The sequence below is a fragment of the Sinocyclocheilus grahami genome, unplaced genomic scaffold (genome assembly GCF_001515645.1).
Source record: "Sinocyclocheilus grahami isolate Dianchi unplaced genomic scaffold, SAMN03320097.WGS_v1.1 scaffold61.1, whole genome shotgun sequence".
NCBI lineage: Eukaryota > Metazoa > Chordata > Actinopteri > Cypriniformes > Cyprinidae > Sinocyclocheilus > Sinocyclocheilus grahami.
In genome coordinates this window covers 3,927,608-3,943,194 of record NW_015505240.1, presented here as the reverse complement: position 1 = coordinate 3,943,194, position 15,587 = coordinate 3,927,608, and the positions used below count along the sequence as shown (strand labels likewise).

The window sequence follows — 15,587 nt, the reverse complement described above, 5'->3', positions numbered from 1 at the left end:
AGTTTTAGCTGTACAAGAGATTACTAACCCTTGAATCACGCCAGTCCAAATGCATGCAGCAGGATGTTTGTGGCACATGACCAATAATCAATGGGGGAGAACTACACTTGTTTTCTGGGAAGGAAAGAAAGAATATAATTAGACTTGACATGAACTTTAGCAGGTGCTTACAATAATGAAATTGAACAAAAATTCCAGAGCTCATTTTGTGACTAATCCTGGAAGATCTCATGTAGGAATATTAATTTCCCCAGACTCAACTTTCCTGGGGTTTTAATCATGTCATTTCTACAGTCATGATCTTTGGTGTGGTTTGCAAGCACTCAGTAATGGTTTGTTTTAGCAAAAACCCAACATTTAGGTTCTATAGTGTTCTTGAGTTGCTATGTGGTTCTTGGGAGATTGATATTATAGGTTCTTCATATCAGTGTTTTGGATTCTAGATTTTTTGAGCATTGGTACATGAAACTAGAGAATTATTTAATAAAAGTCTTTGTGGAGATTAAAAGTTCCACCAAAACAGTGTAAAACCACTTTTTAGGAGTATTTATTGGTTAAGTGAACACAAACATTTTAGATTTGCAACTTTATATAAAAAGTTCATTTGATTAAAATGCATGACTGTATTTGTTTGGAGGTGATTTTTTAAACGGTGAGTAGTTTCCTGGGATTTTAATTACATTTATCTAATTTCTACAGTCGTTAGCTTTAGTGTGGTTTGCACTCAATAATGGTTCTTCTTAGAAAAACCCAACATTTAGGCTCTATGTTGTTCTTGAGTTACTATATGCTTCTTTGGAAATTGACATTATAAGTTCTTCAGATCAGTGTTTTTAGGTTCTTTGAAGCATCAGTACATAGATAAAACTAGATAATTAGTGAATAAAAGTCTTTGTGGAGCCTGCATTTTATTGGTAAAGTGAACATTGTTCCAAATTTTAGATTTACAACTTGATATGAAAGGTTAGTTTGATTAAAATGCATGGCTCTATTTGTTTGGAAGTGTTTTTTTCTTAAACAGGGAGTAATTCTTGGATGGAAACAGGCAAAAGCAGAGGAGATCCCCGTCCTGCCTTATTTGGTGCTCTGGATTTCTGGTCTTGAGTTATGTCCTCTGCTGCCTGACTCCAATCTCTTTCTCTAGCCTCTCAGAAAAACATCACAAAATATCCAGATAGATTGTGGATTCGCTTCTGCCATGACAATGGGATCCCATAGCCCATGCTCTCCTGCGTTTATACGGTACCTGTTATGTTAAACTGCATAAACAGGAATTGATTACAATGATATTTTATGCTTGGTAACAGATGTTTCCAAAGCATGAAGATATGTACACTCTGCACCCAATCTGACCCTAAAAGTGTAATTTGGGATTGCATACCAAAGCAAATTCAGTCTATCCTGGAATCAAAGATCCAGACTGAAAAAACCCTTTGGCTGCATCCCAGTTTACATTGTATTCATCCTAAATAGCATGCAAGATTAGGATGAAGTCCCAAATCATAGTACAGTGAACGCAAAATGTCAAAAGTACTGTATACTGTTTCTGTTGTATTTTTGAAGTACGCATTTGTGTGAGTATTTTGTGATAGACTGAAATAGTGCCCGAGATTAGTCCACTTTGAGATTATAAAAATGTTTAATTAAATCAAATTTAATTAAAAGTGAAGTAATAATGAATTGTATCTTGATGCAAATGAAAAAGGTACAATCTATCTAACACTATATATATATATTTAAATACACAATATTTTCCAGTACATAATGAAAAGTACACTACCGATAAAAAGTTTGTTTCTTTTATGCTCACCAAGGCTGCATTTATTTGATTATAAAAACAGTAATATTGTGAAATATTATTGACATTTTAAAATAATAATTTATTCCTGTGATGCAAAGCTGAATTTTCAGCATCATTACTCCAGTCTTCAGTGTCACATGCTCCTTCAGAAATCATTCTAATACACTGATTTGCTCAAGAAACATTTTGTATCATTATCAATGCTGAAAAAGTTGTGGTGCTTAATATTTTTGTGGAAACCGTCATACATTTTTCTGTTTGGGATTATTTGATTAATAGAAAAAAAACGCAAGTCTTTTGTAACATTATAAATGCCTTAAATGTGATTTTTGATCAATTTAATGCATTGTTGCTAGGGATGTAAGCAGTGTTCGAACTATACCGTGGACTTTGGAAACATTTTGTATCATTATCAATGCTGAAAAAGTTGTGGTGCTTAATATTTTTGTGGAAACTGTCATACATTTTTCTGTTTGGGATTCTTTGATTAATAGAAAAAAAAACACAAGTCTTTTGTAACATTATAAATGCCTTAAACGTGATTTTTGATCAATTTAATGCATTCTTGCTAGGGATGTAACCAGTGTTCGAACTATACCGTGGACTTTGGGGGAGCCCACATGTTTTTGTTGTTTTTTTTACCTTAACACAGAATCGACCACAGAGTCCAACGTCTATTTTTTCTACGAATCTTTAAGTTAACATGTACTAAACATGAGTAGAGTTTGCACCGCAGCGCCCCCACACCTTGATGCTCATGACAAGAATAGCGTGTATAGTTATCTTTATTGAAGTGAATTAGGTTTAAATCGCCGTCATGCTTGAATGAATGATATTTTTGCAGTTTTACACATAATAATCCACGATGATCACATTACACAAAACTGAAATTGCACGTCAAAACACATTGTCAATATTTTTTGAGACCCCCCAAAATTTCACAAATCACGTTTTCAGGGGAGCCCATGTCTTATTAAGGGGAGCCGAGCTCCCCCGTAGTTCGCACCCTGGATGTAACGATTAACCGTGAGCCGGTTGAAAATCGAATCAAATATGTGATGATTCAAATCGGTTGAGATGCTAAACTAATCGCGATTCAATTAGGGGTAGGAGTTTATTTGAATGTATGTCTGAGGGGAACTTACTGTCTTTAGAAAAGTTTAGATGGTATTTTTTCTTTTTCTCTTGCCTCTGTATAATGCATATTAAAGTTCATAAGTGCAGCGCTGCTTTGTTTACAGCGGAAACCAAGGAAACGCTTTAAACGCCACCTGCTGGCAGAGAGTGAATCTGCTGTTTCTGTTTCATGCAGATATTTTTTATGTATAGTTTCACAAAACTGAAGTCAAACCATTCTGTTTTTGCTTCAAATTTCGAAATTCTACAGTGTAATTTAGATTAAAAACTGCTCATGTTACATGTATGCAGCATCTTTGTTTGGATCATGATTAAAATGCAGTGGTTGCCTCTAATTTTAAATGGAAAGAGCACAGACAAAAGCCCTATTCGCACGGGATTAGTATTATCTGGGGACCTTGTGTGATTTTGAAATTACCCCCCCACATCTGAATTTCGTGTGGTGCATTCGCACGGGATAAGCGACGTCTGTGATTTTAGTCAGATTTACTGATTTATCTCCGGGATACAATGTCAAGGCTTTGAGAGTCCCGTTCTATGGTCCGGTTAGATGGATTTAAAAAAAATAAATGAATAGTTTCGTGCCCTGTGTCATTTACATTTCACCTGGTTAAAATAATATCTCAAGCTTTAGGCTTGATTTATTTGTAACACATTAACCTTGAAACCTTTTCAGCTTTCTCTTTCTGCAAATTGTATGGTGTAGCGATATGACAGCACCCAAAATACTATCAAACGCAGCTCCATTATTTGCGAAAGATGGATAAAAAGGCGCACAGGGAACAAAAACCTTAAAATGATATACGACCCGCCAAATGCTGGCCAAATCACAGAGATGCCGATTCGCACGGGACTAATATTATCACAGGACCTCGGTGTTCGGCGAAATATGGTAGGTCATTTGCGGGGGAATTTTTACTTTACAAATTACAGACATGGCCGATTCGCACAGGATTAAGATCACAGACAACCTCCGCAATTATTACAAATGACTGGAGGTCACCAGGTAATACTAATCCCGTGCGAATAGGGCTAAAGCCTTATTTTGTTAATATGAAGAGATTTATTTAATTTGTGTTAGTTATTTATTTGATTTGGGGCTTGTTTTAAAATTTCAATTTAGTTTTGTTATTTACAGTTACATTATATTTAAATTTTGTCATTTAGCAAATGCTTTTATCCTAAGCGACTTACAAATGAGGACAATAGAAGCAATCAAAACCAACAAAAGGGCAATAATATGCAAGTGCTATATTAGTATATTATTATAGTGTTATATTTCAATTTCACAAAGAAACGTGCAGCATTTTGTCCAAGCAATAATAAAAGGATACATTTAATTTATAATTTGTCAAATCTAATTTTGTAAAAAAATCGTGAATCGAATCGTGAAATCAGAATCGTGAGTTGAGTGAATAGTTACATCCCGAATTCTTGCTGAATAAAAGTTTTATATATTAACCCAAAACTTTTGCACAGAAGGATACCATCACCAGCAAAGTGCATACATACAATACGCAGAATTAGTATGTGATTTGGAACGCAGCTGCAATTTTAAGTTTCTGTTTCAATCTGTACTTGTCTAGAGGAGATGTACTTCATCTGTCTGTAGTTTGCCCCGTGAGCGTGAACTAACATACTGCTGCAGTTTGGTCTGATGTAGTTCTTTTGTAATGTGTGTTGCACTGAATAGCGCGCTTTCTGTTGCGTGCTGTAGAGCAGTGTCTTGTTTTCAATGGTGAGTTGTGTGTTGCATGTCGTAGTGAGCTGTGAAGTGTGTTGTGCTGAATAGTGAGCAGGATGCAAACAACAGCCGCAGCCCTTCACTCCCACTTTAAGAGCTTGTCACCATTACCACGGCAACAATACGGCCCCAGAGCGTGGTTAAGATGCCCGGACGAAACCGGAGATAAGGAGGAAGGATGAAGAGGAACTATAGGCTTTGAGAGCTGCTCTTATCTGTGGAGAGAGACGGACGAAAGGGTGAGAGGGAGAGATAGAGCGAAGTCTCAGGGCTTATGGGTGGTGTAAATGTCACCGATGGACTTCTTTCAGCACCTCACACAGATCTACTCTTGAGAGAGATGGGAGTGTGTGTGTATTTGTGGCAGTGTCAACACTAGTAACTGTTGGTGGATGGGTCTGCCTGGCTGTATCCCTGTTTGTCCTAAATAGTATGCAAGATTAAAATTGTAAGTGCTCTGATTTATTTATTTTTTTAATGCTTTTTAGACATTTGTGACAGTCTTTCAATTTTATTTTTTTTACTTGTAGAAAATTGGCAGATGTTTTTTCTATGTATGAACCTAGAAGCTATTTATGAATTTTAAGTGAATGCATTTAGATATGTGCTAATATGTACATGCAAATGCAAACATCGTTTATAGTAACGGTACCAAGGGGTCTGTAATATCATGATGCAATTGTATCTAGAATGTTTTTGAAAGTCTCACAGAGGCTGCATTTATTTGATTAAAAATATAGTAAAATCAGAAATATTGTGAAATATTATTACTATTTAAAATAACTGTTTTCTGTTTGAATATATTTTAAAATGTAATTTATTCCTGTGATGAAAAGCAGAGTTTTCGGGATCATTACGCCAGTCTAATATGCTGATTTGCTGCTCAAGAAACATTTATTATTATCATCAATATTGAAAACAGTTGTGCTGCTTCATATTTTTGTGAAAAGTGTTGTGCAGTTCAAAAGAACAGCATTTATTTGAAATGATAAATGTCTTTACTGTCACTTTTGATCAATTTTACGCATCCTTACTCAATGAAAGTATTAATTTCTTTAGAAAAAAAAAACTTTTCAGCAGTATTGTATTAGCAAAGTACATACCTATGTATAAGTAGTATGTGATTTGGTATGCACCATTAATTTAGTCTGAAATCCAATGCTTTATTTTTTTGGAAAATGGTTTTATGATTCTTTAATGAATAGAAAGTTCAAAAGAACAGCATTTATTTGAAATAGAAATCGTATGTGACATTATGAATGTCTATACTGTCACTTTTGATCAATTTAATGAATCCTTGCTGAATAAAATAATTAGATAAATAAAAAGATGTAAATGTAAAAAGATTATGTATGTATTTAAAAAGAGCTCCACTTGCTGCACTGTAGTTGAAGCTTTGTTTACTGCATACTGCAAAAACAGCATGAATAATATGCCACTCTGAATAATATGCAGTGGTTTTATCTATTTCCAAACATCTCTTCTCTCTCTGACCCCCCACACTGTATGTACCCCTTCATCTTCTTGTTGAGAGCAGGCAAATACAGGGCAGGATAAAGCCCAGGCCTCTGGCAAAGACCCAACAGAGAGAGAGCGGAATTCGCAAGAGCCTGGAAAACAACAAAAGAAGAGAGATAATAAAAAAAAAAACTACATAGCAATTCCAACCGTACTTTATGTAGTCCTGAATACTGATTCAGCCTCTTCTGAGGAGCTGCTCTTTTATTCGTCTGTTTCAGAATGCGCCGTGTTGTTTACAGTGTGGCGGCAATAGAAGACGAGCTAAGAGCGACCTGAACCCCAGGAAGTCGGGGGTTAAAATAAGGTTAAGAGAATTAGACTCTTTGTTCAGTTCCATATTAATGGATTCATTGTCACCGGCTTGGCAGCACATCCACAGTTAAACACTTCTATTGATGGCCCCGAGGCCGAGTGTTAAGTAAATCTCTGCTAGCCGTCTTTTCTTTGAGCTGGCCGGCTTTACACTCAATAACCGGTGAAAGGGAAGACAGGCTTGCTCATATGATTATTCTGAATATGTCGTGATTTGAATGCTGGAGGAAGCAACTCATGGCGGGCTTTTGAGAGCGAGCGTCGTCAGGAAAGAGCCAAGCGCAAGACGGGTTTTAACAGGAATTGATAGACAATTGGAGATAATTTCCAAATGCACGTCTTTAGAAGGAGAATGAAATGCTAGTTTGTTCTGTGTGTTATCTTGAAAGGGCTTCCTGAAGAACTTATTTTGCTTGGCACTGATGTGTCTCCAGTTAAGGAATGCTAGCAATAAACCAGAGGTCGAATCTTATTCTTGATTCTTGGAAGAAATCGCTTGGCTGTCCACCTGTATGTTTTATTGGTTGTTAATCATTTAGCAGGCTTTTTTTTTTTTTATCCAAAACCAATTGCAATGACTTACTGTTGTTTGGGAAGCCGAAATATAATATGGTGACATATTATATCCAATATGGTCAGTCCCAAAAGTTCGTTGTTACTTTAGGATTATTTATGTACAATTACAGTATTTAATAATATTTTGAATTAGCTTTTATTTTTACATTTTCAATTTTCATTTTATTTTTAATATTTTAGTAATTTTGGTGCATGCTTTTATTTTTATTCATTTCTATTTCTAAATATTTCTATTTAGCTTTATTTTAATTTGAGCAATTTTAGTACTTCAAACTTATTTTATTTTTATAAATATAATTATTAAATATAATAATCTTTAGAAATTATTACATTTTGTAATAATTTGTTTTAGTAATTTGTTATGTGCTTTTGTCAATTTTATTCGTTTTTTATATTTCTATTTAGCTTTAATTTATTTATTTTTTCAATTTTAGTTTTAGTAACTTTAGTACTTTTTATTTTATTTTCAGTTGTTTCCAAGTTTACATTTCTGTTATTATTATTAATATTTTATTCCCAAGTAGGCTTGGCCCAGGAACTAAAAAGTTACTCATTCGGCTTTTAAGTAAAGTTGTAATTTCGAGTTACATGCACATGTTACATGACTTCCTGTTACATTATTCATTCCTGTAAAGCTGGATGTGTATTGTGAAAGCGCTAGACAAATAAATATGGCTTGACATTCAATTTAAGTGCTGTATTTTAATAATAATGTATATGACAGAACTAAAGCAAAGCGAATGACTCACTGTTTGTGGTTTGCTTTATGCAAACTAATTGTTTTGGATGCTTCTGTATTTTGTTTCCAACAAGTGCTAAACAAAGACAGAGATGAGATTTTACAGAGGATAAGTTCAACATCATTTTTGGTCCTGGAACGTGTTAATCCTTTATATACTAATAGCATTTATTAATATTTAGAATTAGCTTTTATTTTTACATTTTTAATTTTAATTGTAATTTTTGTTTAAATAAAAAAAATTGCTTTATTTTTAAACTTGACTTTAGTTTCAATTTTAGTCATTTTGTTTTTTAGCCTTGTTTTGATCTTAAATTAAAGTTCACATTTTAGTCATTTTGTTTTGTGCTTTTGTCTTTTTTATTAGTTTTGTAGCTTTATCTTATTTTCAGTATAAATTCATTTTGTTTTGTGCTTTTGTCATTTTTTTTAGTTTAAAAAAATAAGTATATTTAGTTTGAATTCATTTTTTATTTCAGTTTTCGTTTTAGTACGTAAACTTATTTAATTTCAGTTAGTTGCCAAGGCAACATTTCGGATTTTTGTCTATGTTTTTCTAAGTTTAGGTTTTTCATCTAATATATTTATTTTTTTGTTGTATTTCAGCTTTATTTCAATTAATGAAAACAATTTTGATAGTTTTAGTTAAAAATAACAACACTGGATGGGAACCATTTCTTGTTTCAGAATCATCAAAAGAAAACAAATTTCCATCAAGACACTTGAGCTAAGGTAAAATGGCATCAAATTTATTTAAATATATTTACAAATACATTCCAAAATGTGCTATTTCTTGAAACTCTATTTAAACTTCTTTGACACAAATCACTAGATCATTGAAATGCAGACCATTCCTCTGAATTTCTATTGTCACATACACAGAAATACATTGGTTTCCAGGGGGAATATTTTACTGTCACACCACAGGACGTTTCTTTAGTGCATTGGAGATCCGTCGTCAAAACAATTACACCTGAAACACCCAGTACCTGCTTTCAAGAGTTCAAGAAAAGAGTGCATTAACCGATCTTATCTAACCAATTCTGTCTTTCTTTGTCCACAGTGAGATGCTACTTGGGGTTTACAGAGGTTTCTTTGTGTTTGCAATATCTAAACATTACATTTCCTGTGCATGAATAATGCTCTGTGTGCATTGTTTAGAAGCCGTAAAAGAGTGAATTGGGTCCTCTCAGGTGCACAATGACATGCTGTTGTGAGGATGCTGCTAAGCTTTTTGTAACGTGGGACTCCATCCTCCGTCCGACCTGGACGAGAGATTGTGTGATCAAAATATTAGTGTCTGGAGACTCGGCGAATGTGTGGGCGTAAAGGTCCAAAGAAAACATTCTTTGAATTCTGGATGGGTTTTACTGGGGGCTCTGAGCGTCCATGTGGTTTTAATTTAGTTTGTCGAGCCCTCGTAGCATCTGTCGGTTACCGCACAGAGCGCTCACGGTCTGTTTGTGTGTGTTTTCTTAACGTCCCGCAGGTAGAGGAGGGTGGGAAGGCGTCTCTGTTGCAGCACCCCCTGCAGGCCGGAGACAAGGTGGTCATCATTAATGAGGTGGAGTTGAGCGGATGGAGGCAGGAGGCCATATCTCTCGTTAAAGGATCGTACAAAACGCTGCGGATCACGGTGCGAAGGTAAAACCAAGAGCTGCTCACTTCAGTCCCATAGTGCTTCTGGGGCTGTTAATTGTTTACATACACTACTGTCCAAAAGTTTGTGTTCTGTAAGATTGTTGAAAGAAGTCTCACCAAGCCTGAATTTTTTTTTTTTTAATCAAAGATACAGTAAAAACTATAAAATTGTGAAGTTATATTACAGTTTAAAATAGCTGTTTTCTGTTTGAATATACTTTAGAGCTCTGACCTCTATCCATTTCTCGTTTAGAAAGCTTACCAAGGCTGCATTTATTTGATCAAAAATACAATAAAAACAGTAATATTGTGAAATAGTTTTACTATGTAAAATATCTGTTTTCTGTTTGAATATATTTTAAAATGTAATTTATTTCTGTGATGCAAAGCTGAATTTTCAGCATCATTACTCCATTCTTCAGTGTCACATGATCCTTCAGAAATCATTCTCATATGCTGATTTGCTGCTAAAGAAACATTTCTTATTATCACCAGTGTTGAAAGTTGTGCTGCTTAATATTTTTGTAGAAACTGATACATTTTTCAAGGATAATTTGATGAATAGAAGATTCAAAAGAACAGCATTTATTTGAAATATTAATCTTTTGTAACATTATAAATGTCTTTAAATGTCACTTTTGACCAATTTAATGAATCTCTGATGAATAGTTAAAAAAAATAAAATAATAAAATGATTTGACCCCGAACTCCATGTCCATTTTAGGTTGTTTATAATAGTTTATTGACAGGATAGCAGAGCTGTAGATCCTGAAATAGCTTTTTTGGTTGATCATTTGTAAATGCGAGTCTTTCCACTTTCTCCTCACTCACACTTGTTGACCAGTGGCTTATTAAACAAATATAATGATGTTTGAACATAACATTTAGAAGAACATCAGCTGAATTCTGTATTAATGTGGCAAGTCGCTAACCATACTGTTTACATTAACTAGATATTTACACGTACCAGTGCAAAATCCTGTGCAGCAATGCTAGGATGAAGTAGGTGATTGCAATACAGTTGTTTTATTGCACATTCCTGTGCATTTTGTAGGGGTTTATGGTGTTGCTAAGTGGCTAATAAGTTGTTTTGCAACTATTGAACTTGTATTACATTTCTGGTGCAATAGAAACACCTTTGTAGAGTTAAATCACTGTAACACACAGCCTCTGGTGGCTTGTTGCTTTATTATATTAAAAATCCATAGTCTTGTACACTACCGTTTAAAAGTTGGAAGTCAGCAAGATTTTTCAAAGAATTCTGAAAAAAAGTTATCTCAGTTTCCACAAAAATATTAATCAGCCCAACTGTTTTCAACATTAATAATAAGAAGAAATATTTCTTGAGCAGCAAATCAGCATATTAGAATGATTTCTGAAGGATCATGTGACACTGAAGACTGGAATAATGATGCTGAAAATTCAGCTTTGCATCACAGGAATAAATTACATTTCATAATATATTCAAATAGAAAACATATATTTTTTAATTGTAATAATATTCCAGAATATCACTGATTTTACTGCATTTTTGATGAAATACATGCAGTCTTGGTGAGCAGAAGAGAAAAACATTTTATATATATATATATATATATATATATATATATATATATACACACACACACTAATTTTTTTTTTGTGTTGGCGCTTAGTCATGATGATATGATTTAGGATAAGAAATGCAAACATTTTTGCATGTTTGAGGTAATTCTGGTTAATTCTCACTTTATCTCAGTTTTATTAATCAGTTTTTTTTGCTTCATTTGTATGTGATCATGCGTGAGCGTGCCGGTCCTACAGTCTTGTCTAAACACAGTAGATGCACAAACTAACCTGGCACTGCCATTATCAACATGACTGCAGCAGAGTGGACGTGTTTAACACCACTACAAACAGAAAACACTTTCCTTCTGATAAAGACACACGTACGGGTCTAATACGATCTTACTGTTTGCTGGCATTGTTGACCCGGTAAAAGCGCGAGTTTTGTTTTGAGAGCACATGTGAGCGATGCTGGACACGCGATACGGGCCTGAGTTACAGGTGAAACTGGCAGGTGTGGAGCGTTGCCACGGTGACAGGTGGACATGTATGGCGAGACCTCAAGGGGGCGGGGCTGAGCACACACACACTCCGATATAGGTTACAGAGCACTGGCATCACTGATGACACAAAGACACCTGTGTTCTCACAGGAGTGAGCAGTGCCGTGTGGTTTACAGCATCGCATGTGTTGTGGTTTTAGTGCTGGAACACAATGATCTGTATTAGTTAAAAGCAGCGGTTCTGAAGAACTATTCAGCTGTCCGGGGCTAATAGTGATACTTGTTTGTGTTTTGAAAAACGTATATAAGGGTTAACATATTACATTTAGATATTTATTTTAATGTTTTTATATGATTTTCATTTTTAGGTGAACTATCGCTTGAAGTTTGTTTAATGCACATATGTAATTTAACTTAAAAAAAAAAAAGTTTGCACTCTGTCCTTTCAGGTTTCTATAGACTGCTGTGTAGGAGAGAAATCTAAAAAAAAAAAATGATAAAAGTGTTTAAGACTTAAGTTAACACATTGATTTGTATTTATTAAGACAAGCATCACAAACATCTGAACAAACTCTATTCTTTATTTCACAACAGAGCACCTCTTATTTTCTTCAGAAAATTAACTTTCTTGTTTTAAAATGTTTGATTAATCCTAATTAATTTTTTGATTAGTTGCAAAGACATTTAAATTATTTAATTTGCAGTTGCAATTACTGTATTTTAAGAGTTAATATTTATTTATTCATGTATTTACATGCTGTTATTTCTCAAAATAAAATAATTGCAACGGCATAGTAGAGAAACAAAAAATATGCCATTGTAATTATTTCAATAATTAACGGCATGTAAATATTATATTTAATATAATATAATAAATATTATATTTACATTATATATTTATTCATTCACTTGTTTATTTAAATGCTGTTATTTCCTAAAATACAATAATTGCAAATGCATTGTAGAGAAATCTAGAAAAATATGAAAAATATGCAGTTGCAATATGCAAAAAATAAACGGCTTGTAAATAAATTTGTATTTTATTTATTTGTAATAAAATATTATTTATTATATTTATACATAAATATGCATGGATGTATTTATGTATTTATTAATTAAAAATTGCAGCAAATAAATAAATAGGCTATATTTTCAAAATTAGTTTTGAGAGCGAGTGTGAGTCTTTGGCATGGGGTGACAATGACATCAGACACTGCAATTTACACAGTGAGGTGTGCACACACACAAACACACTCAAACACACACAAGGCCCCTCTCAGCCTGGATAATGCTTTTATAATGGGAGGCATTGTGTCACACCTGGTTGTGTGAGGACGGTGCTGGTGTCACGTTCACCCAAGACTGACTCCAGATCAGAGGTGAAAGAACACAGAGAAATGCGAAAAGAGAGGGATTGCCATTCCCAGGTACAGAGAGGGAAAGAAGGAAACAAGATGTTGGGAGGAGATATTGAGAGCAAACGCTAAATAAAGCTACAATCTGATTGGTTGCCTTTACAGTGTTTTTTAGTGTGGCGGGAAACATCATTGTTTCCAGGGTCATTCCAGTCTTCACCCCCAAAATATTAAAAATCCCTCATTATTTACTCACCCTGCTGTCGTTCCAAACCCGTTTGACTTTATTTCTTCTGTCCAGTGCAAAAGAAGATATTTTGAAGAATGTTTTGTCCATGCAATGAAAGCCAATGGTGTCAATTATTGTTTGGTTTCCAATGTTCTTCAAAATATCTTTAATTTGTGTTAGCAAAAGAAAGTAAGTCATACAGGTTTGGAAGGTTTCATAAGCTGCATTCAAGGCTGCATTTATTTGATCAAAAATACAGTAAAAACTGTAATATTGTGAAATATTATTACAGTTTCAAATAACTATTTTCTATTTGAATATATTTTGAATTGTAATGTATTCCTGTGATGCAAAGCTGAATTTTCAGCATCATTACTCCAGTCTTCAGTGTCACATGATCCTTCAGAAATCATCCTGATATTCTGATTTGCTGCTCAAGACACATTTCTGATTATTATCAACAGTTGTGCTGCTTCATATTTTTGTGGAATCCATGATACATTTTTTTTTCAGGATAATTTGTTGAATAGAAAGTTCAAAAAACAGCATTTATTTGAAATAGAACTCTTTTGTAGCATTATAAATGTCTTTACTGTCACTTTCAATCAATTTAATGCATCCTTGCTGTAAAGAACTACTAATATCTTTTTTTTTTTTTTTACTTGGGAAAGATAGTGTATACAGAATTCACAGAGCGCTGTCATAAAAGATCAGCGGTGAAACACAATCTGGTGAATGAGGATGTTTATTTACATAAGAGTCCAGAGGTCAACCATTAAGGAGGAAAAGAAAATACAAAAGAAAGCTACACACACACTTTTGGTGACTCCAGGTTTCCTTCAATTCCTTTTCCCGGGGTGGTTTTCTGTGTTGACTCTTGTTAAGCCTTGTGTGATCTCTCTTGCCTGTCATAGTCAAGTCTCAAAGACTCTGGTGGACCCAGCAACGGTTGCCGTGTGGCCTATGACATCATCGCCTTGCCATTCAGGAAGTGTTATACAAGAGAGAGGACTTGGGACTGTGTGTCAAAGGAGGAAGCTGTCGGAGATCGTCAGTTCTCGCAGATGTTAAAGTGATGTGCAACTGACATGGATAAAAAGATCAGGCGCTTCACGAACAGACCAGACTCTATAAACGTGGAGATCTTTAGTTACATCCAGCGGAAACGATCCCAAAGCCTCTTACAGCTGATTAACAACTTTTAAGAGCGTTGATTCAAGCTCACATGTAGGCTTGGAGAGATCAGGTCTCAGTCCAGATTAGATGAAGGATTCAGGGGCGTTTGCTGAATCAGACAGGTATGTAAAAGGTGAATGATTCACAGTGGCAGAAATAACCATTCGTGACTTAATGTGCTTGTGTTCGGGGTTTGAATGCAAATAGGATTATTTTTGATGGAGTAGTCCTGTTGTTATTGCCCAGATGTTGCGTTTTCTTTAAGGTGAAGCATGTAGTTTATGCACCACTAGTGGCATCATTTGGAATTGCTAAAATAATTACTGTTTTCAAACAGGTTTCCCCAAACTCACCCTTATCTTCCATTGGTTGGACAAATGGGTAGTTACACCCGAAACTCACACCATTTGTTAAACTAATGCTGCTATTTATAAAGTGTTGCAGGCTTTACGTATTTTTGTAGGCCAACCCTCAAGTAAGTTCCCTCAAAAATAAATTAATTAATTAATTTTAAAAAAGCCAGTTGGATTTTTCAGTCGGCTTTTGGATTGTTGCAAAAAAATAAGCTCTGTGACCAGCAAGAGTTTATGATTCTTACACATTTTTTGATAATCTTAACTTCAACGTCACCACCATTAAGCATCTAACAGCTCTTTCAATCCTTGTTTATTTATTTACATTTTTCAATCCTTATTTAAAAGATGCTGGAAAAGTTTGAGTTAGAATAGTTTGCAGGAGTGCGAATGTAAATACAGCAATTTTGTAAAAGCGGAGATGAATTTCTCTTTTCGTTGTGATGGTTTAATGTCCCAGACAGGCTCTGTAGTATAATCAGATTTCAAGATGTGTAAACACTTAAGAAATTACTAGTGGGGTATTACTTATGTATTTTATGTTGTAGAAGAAAACGTGAAAATATCTTAAGCTTGTGTTCACCATAGACCTTATTTCAAGCATTTAAACAAAAACCCATTCAAAAAAGAAAAAAAAAACTAAAGACTTCAGGATTATGGAACCAGAAACAGGGTTTTAGTACTCATTCCTGCAGCACTCTATTGGAAAATTTATAGTCAACATGGAAGAAATTAATTAACTTCGTCTAAGACGTTTCTCCTAAAATTCCTTAGGAGAAATAAATACAAACAAATGAGACCATACAGTAAGAGATGTACCATTAATGTGGATATCATAAAAACTTAATTAGCTTAATTCGGACATGACGTGAACAGCTTATTTCTCTTTTCTGTTGGCTTCAGTCTCTTCCAGACCCCCCCCCCCTTCTCTCTCTCTCTCTCTCTCTCTCTCTCTC

At 34.5% G+C, this 15,587-nt stretch overlaps 1 protein-coding gene across 1 annotated transcript in view; it reads left to right on the top strand.

The window, feature by feature from the left end:
• LOC107584659 (protein Shroom3-like) overlaps positions 1-15,587 on the top strand; it is a 62,105-nt gene that overhangs the window by 3,287 nt on the left and 43,231 nt on the right. The window contains exon 2 of the mRNA XM_016271369.1: positions 9,320-9,474. Within this exon, the coding sequence (XP_016126855.1) occupies positions 9,320-9,474 (155 nt within the window). The remainder of the gene's footprint in view (positions 1-9,319; positions 9,475-15,587) is intronic.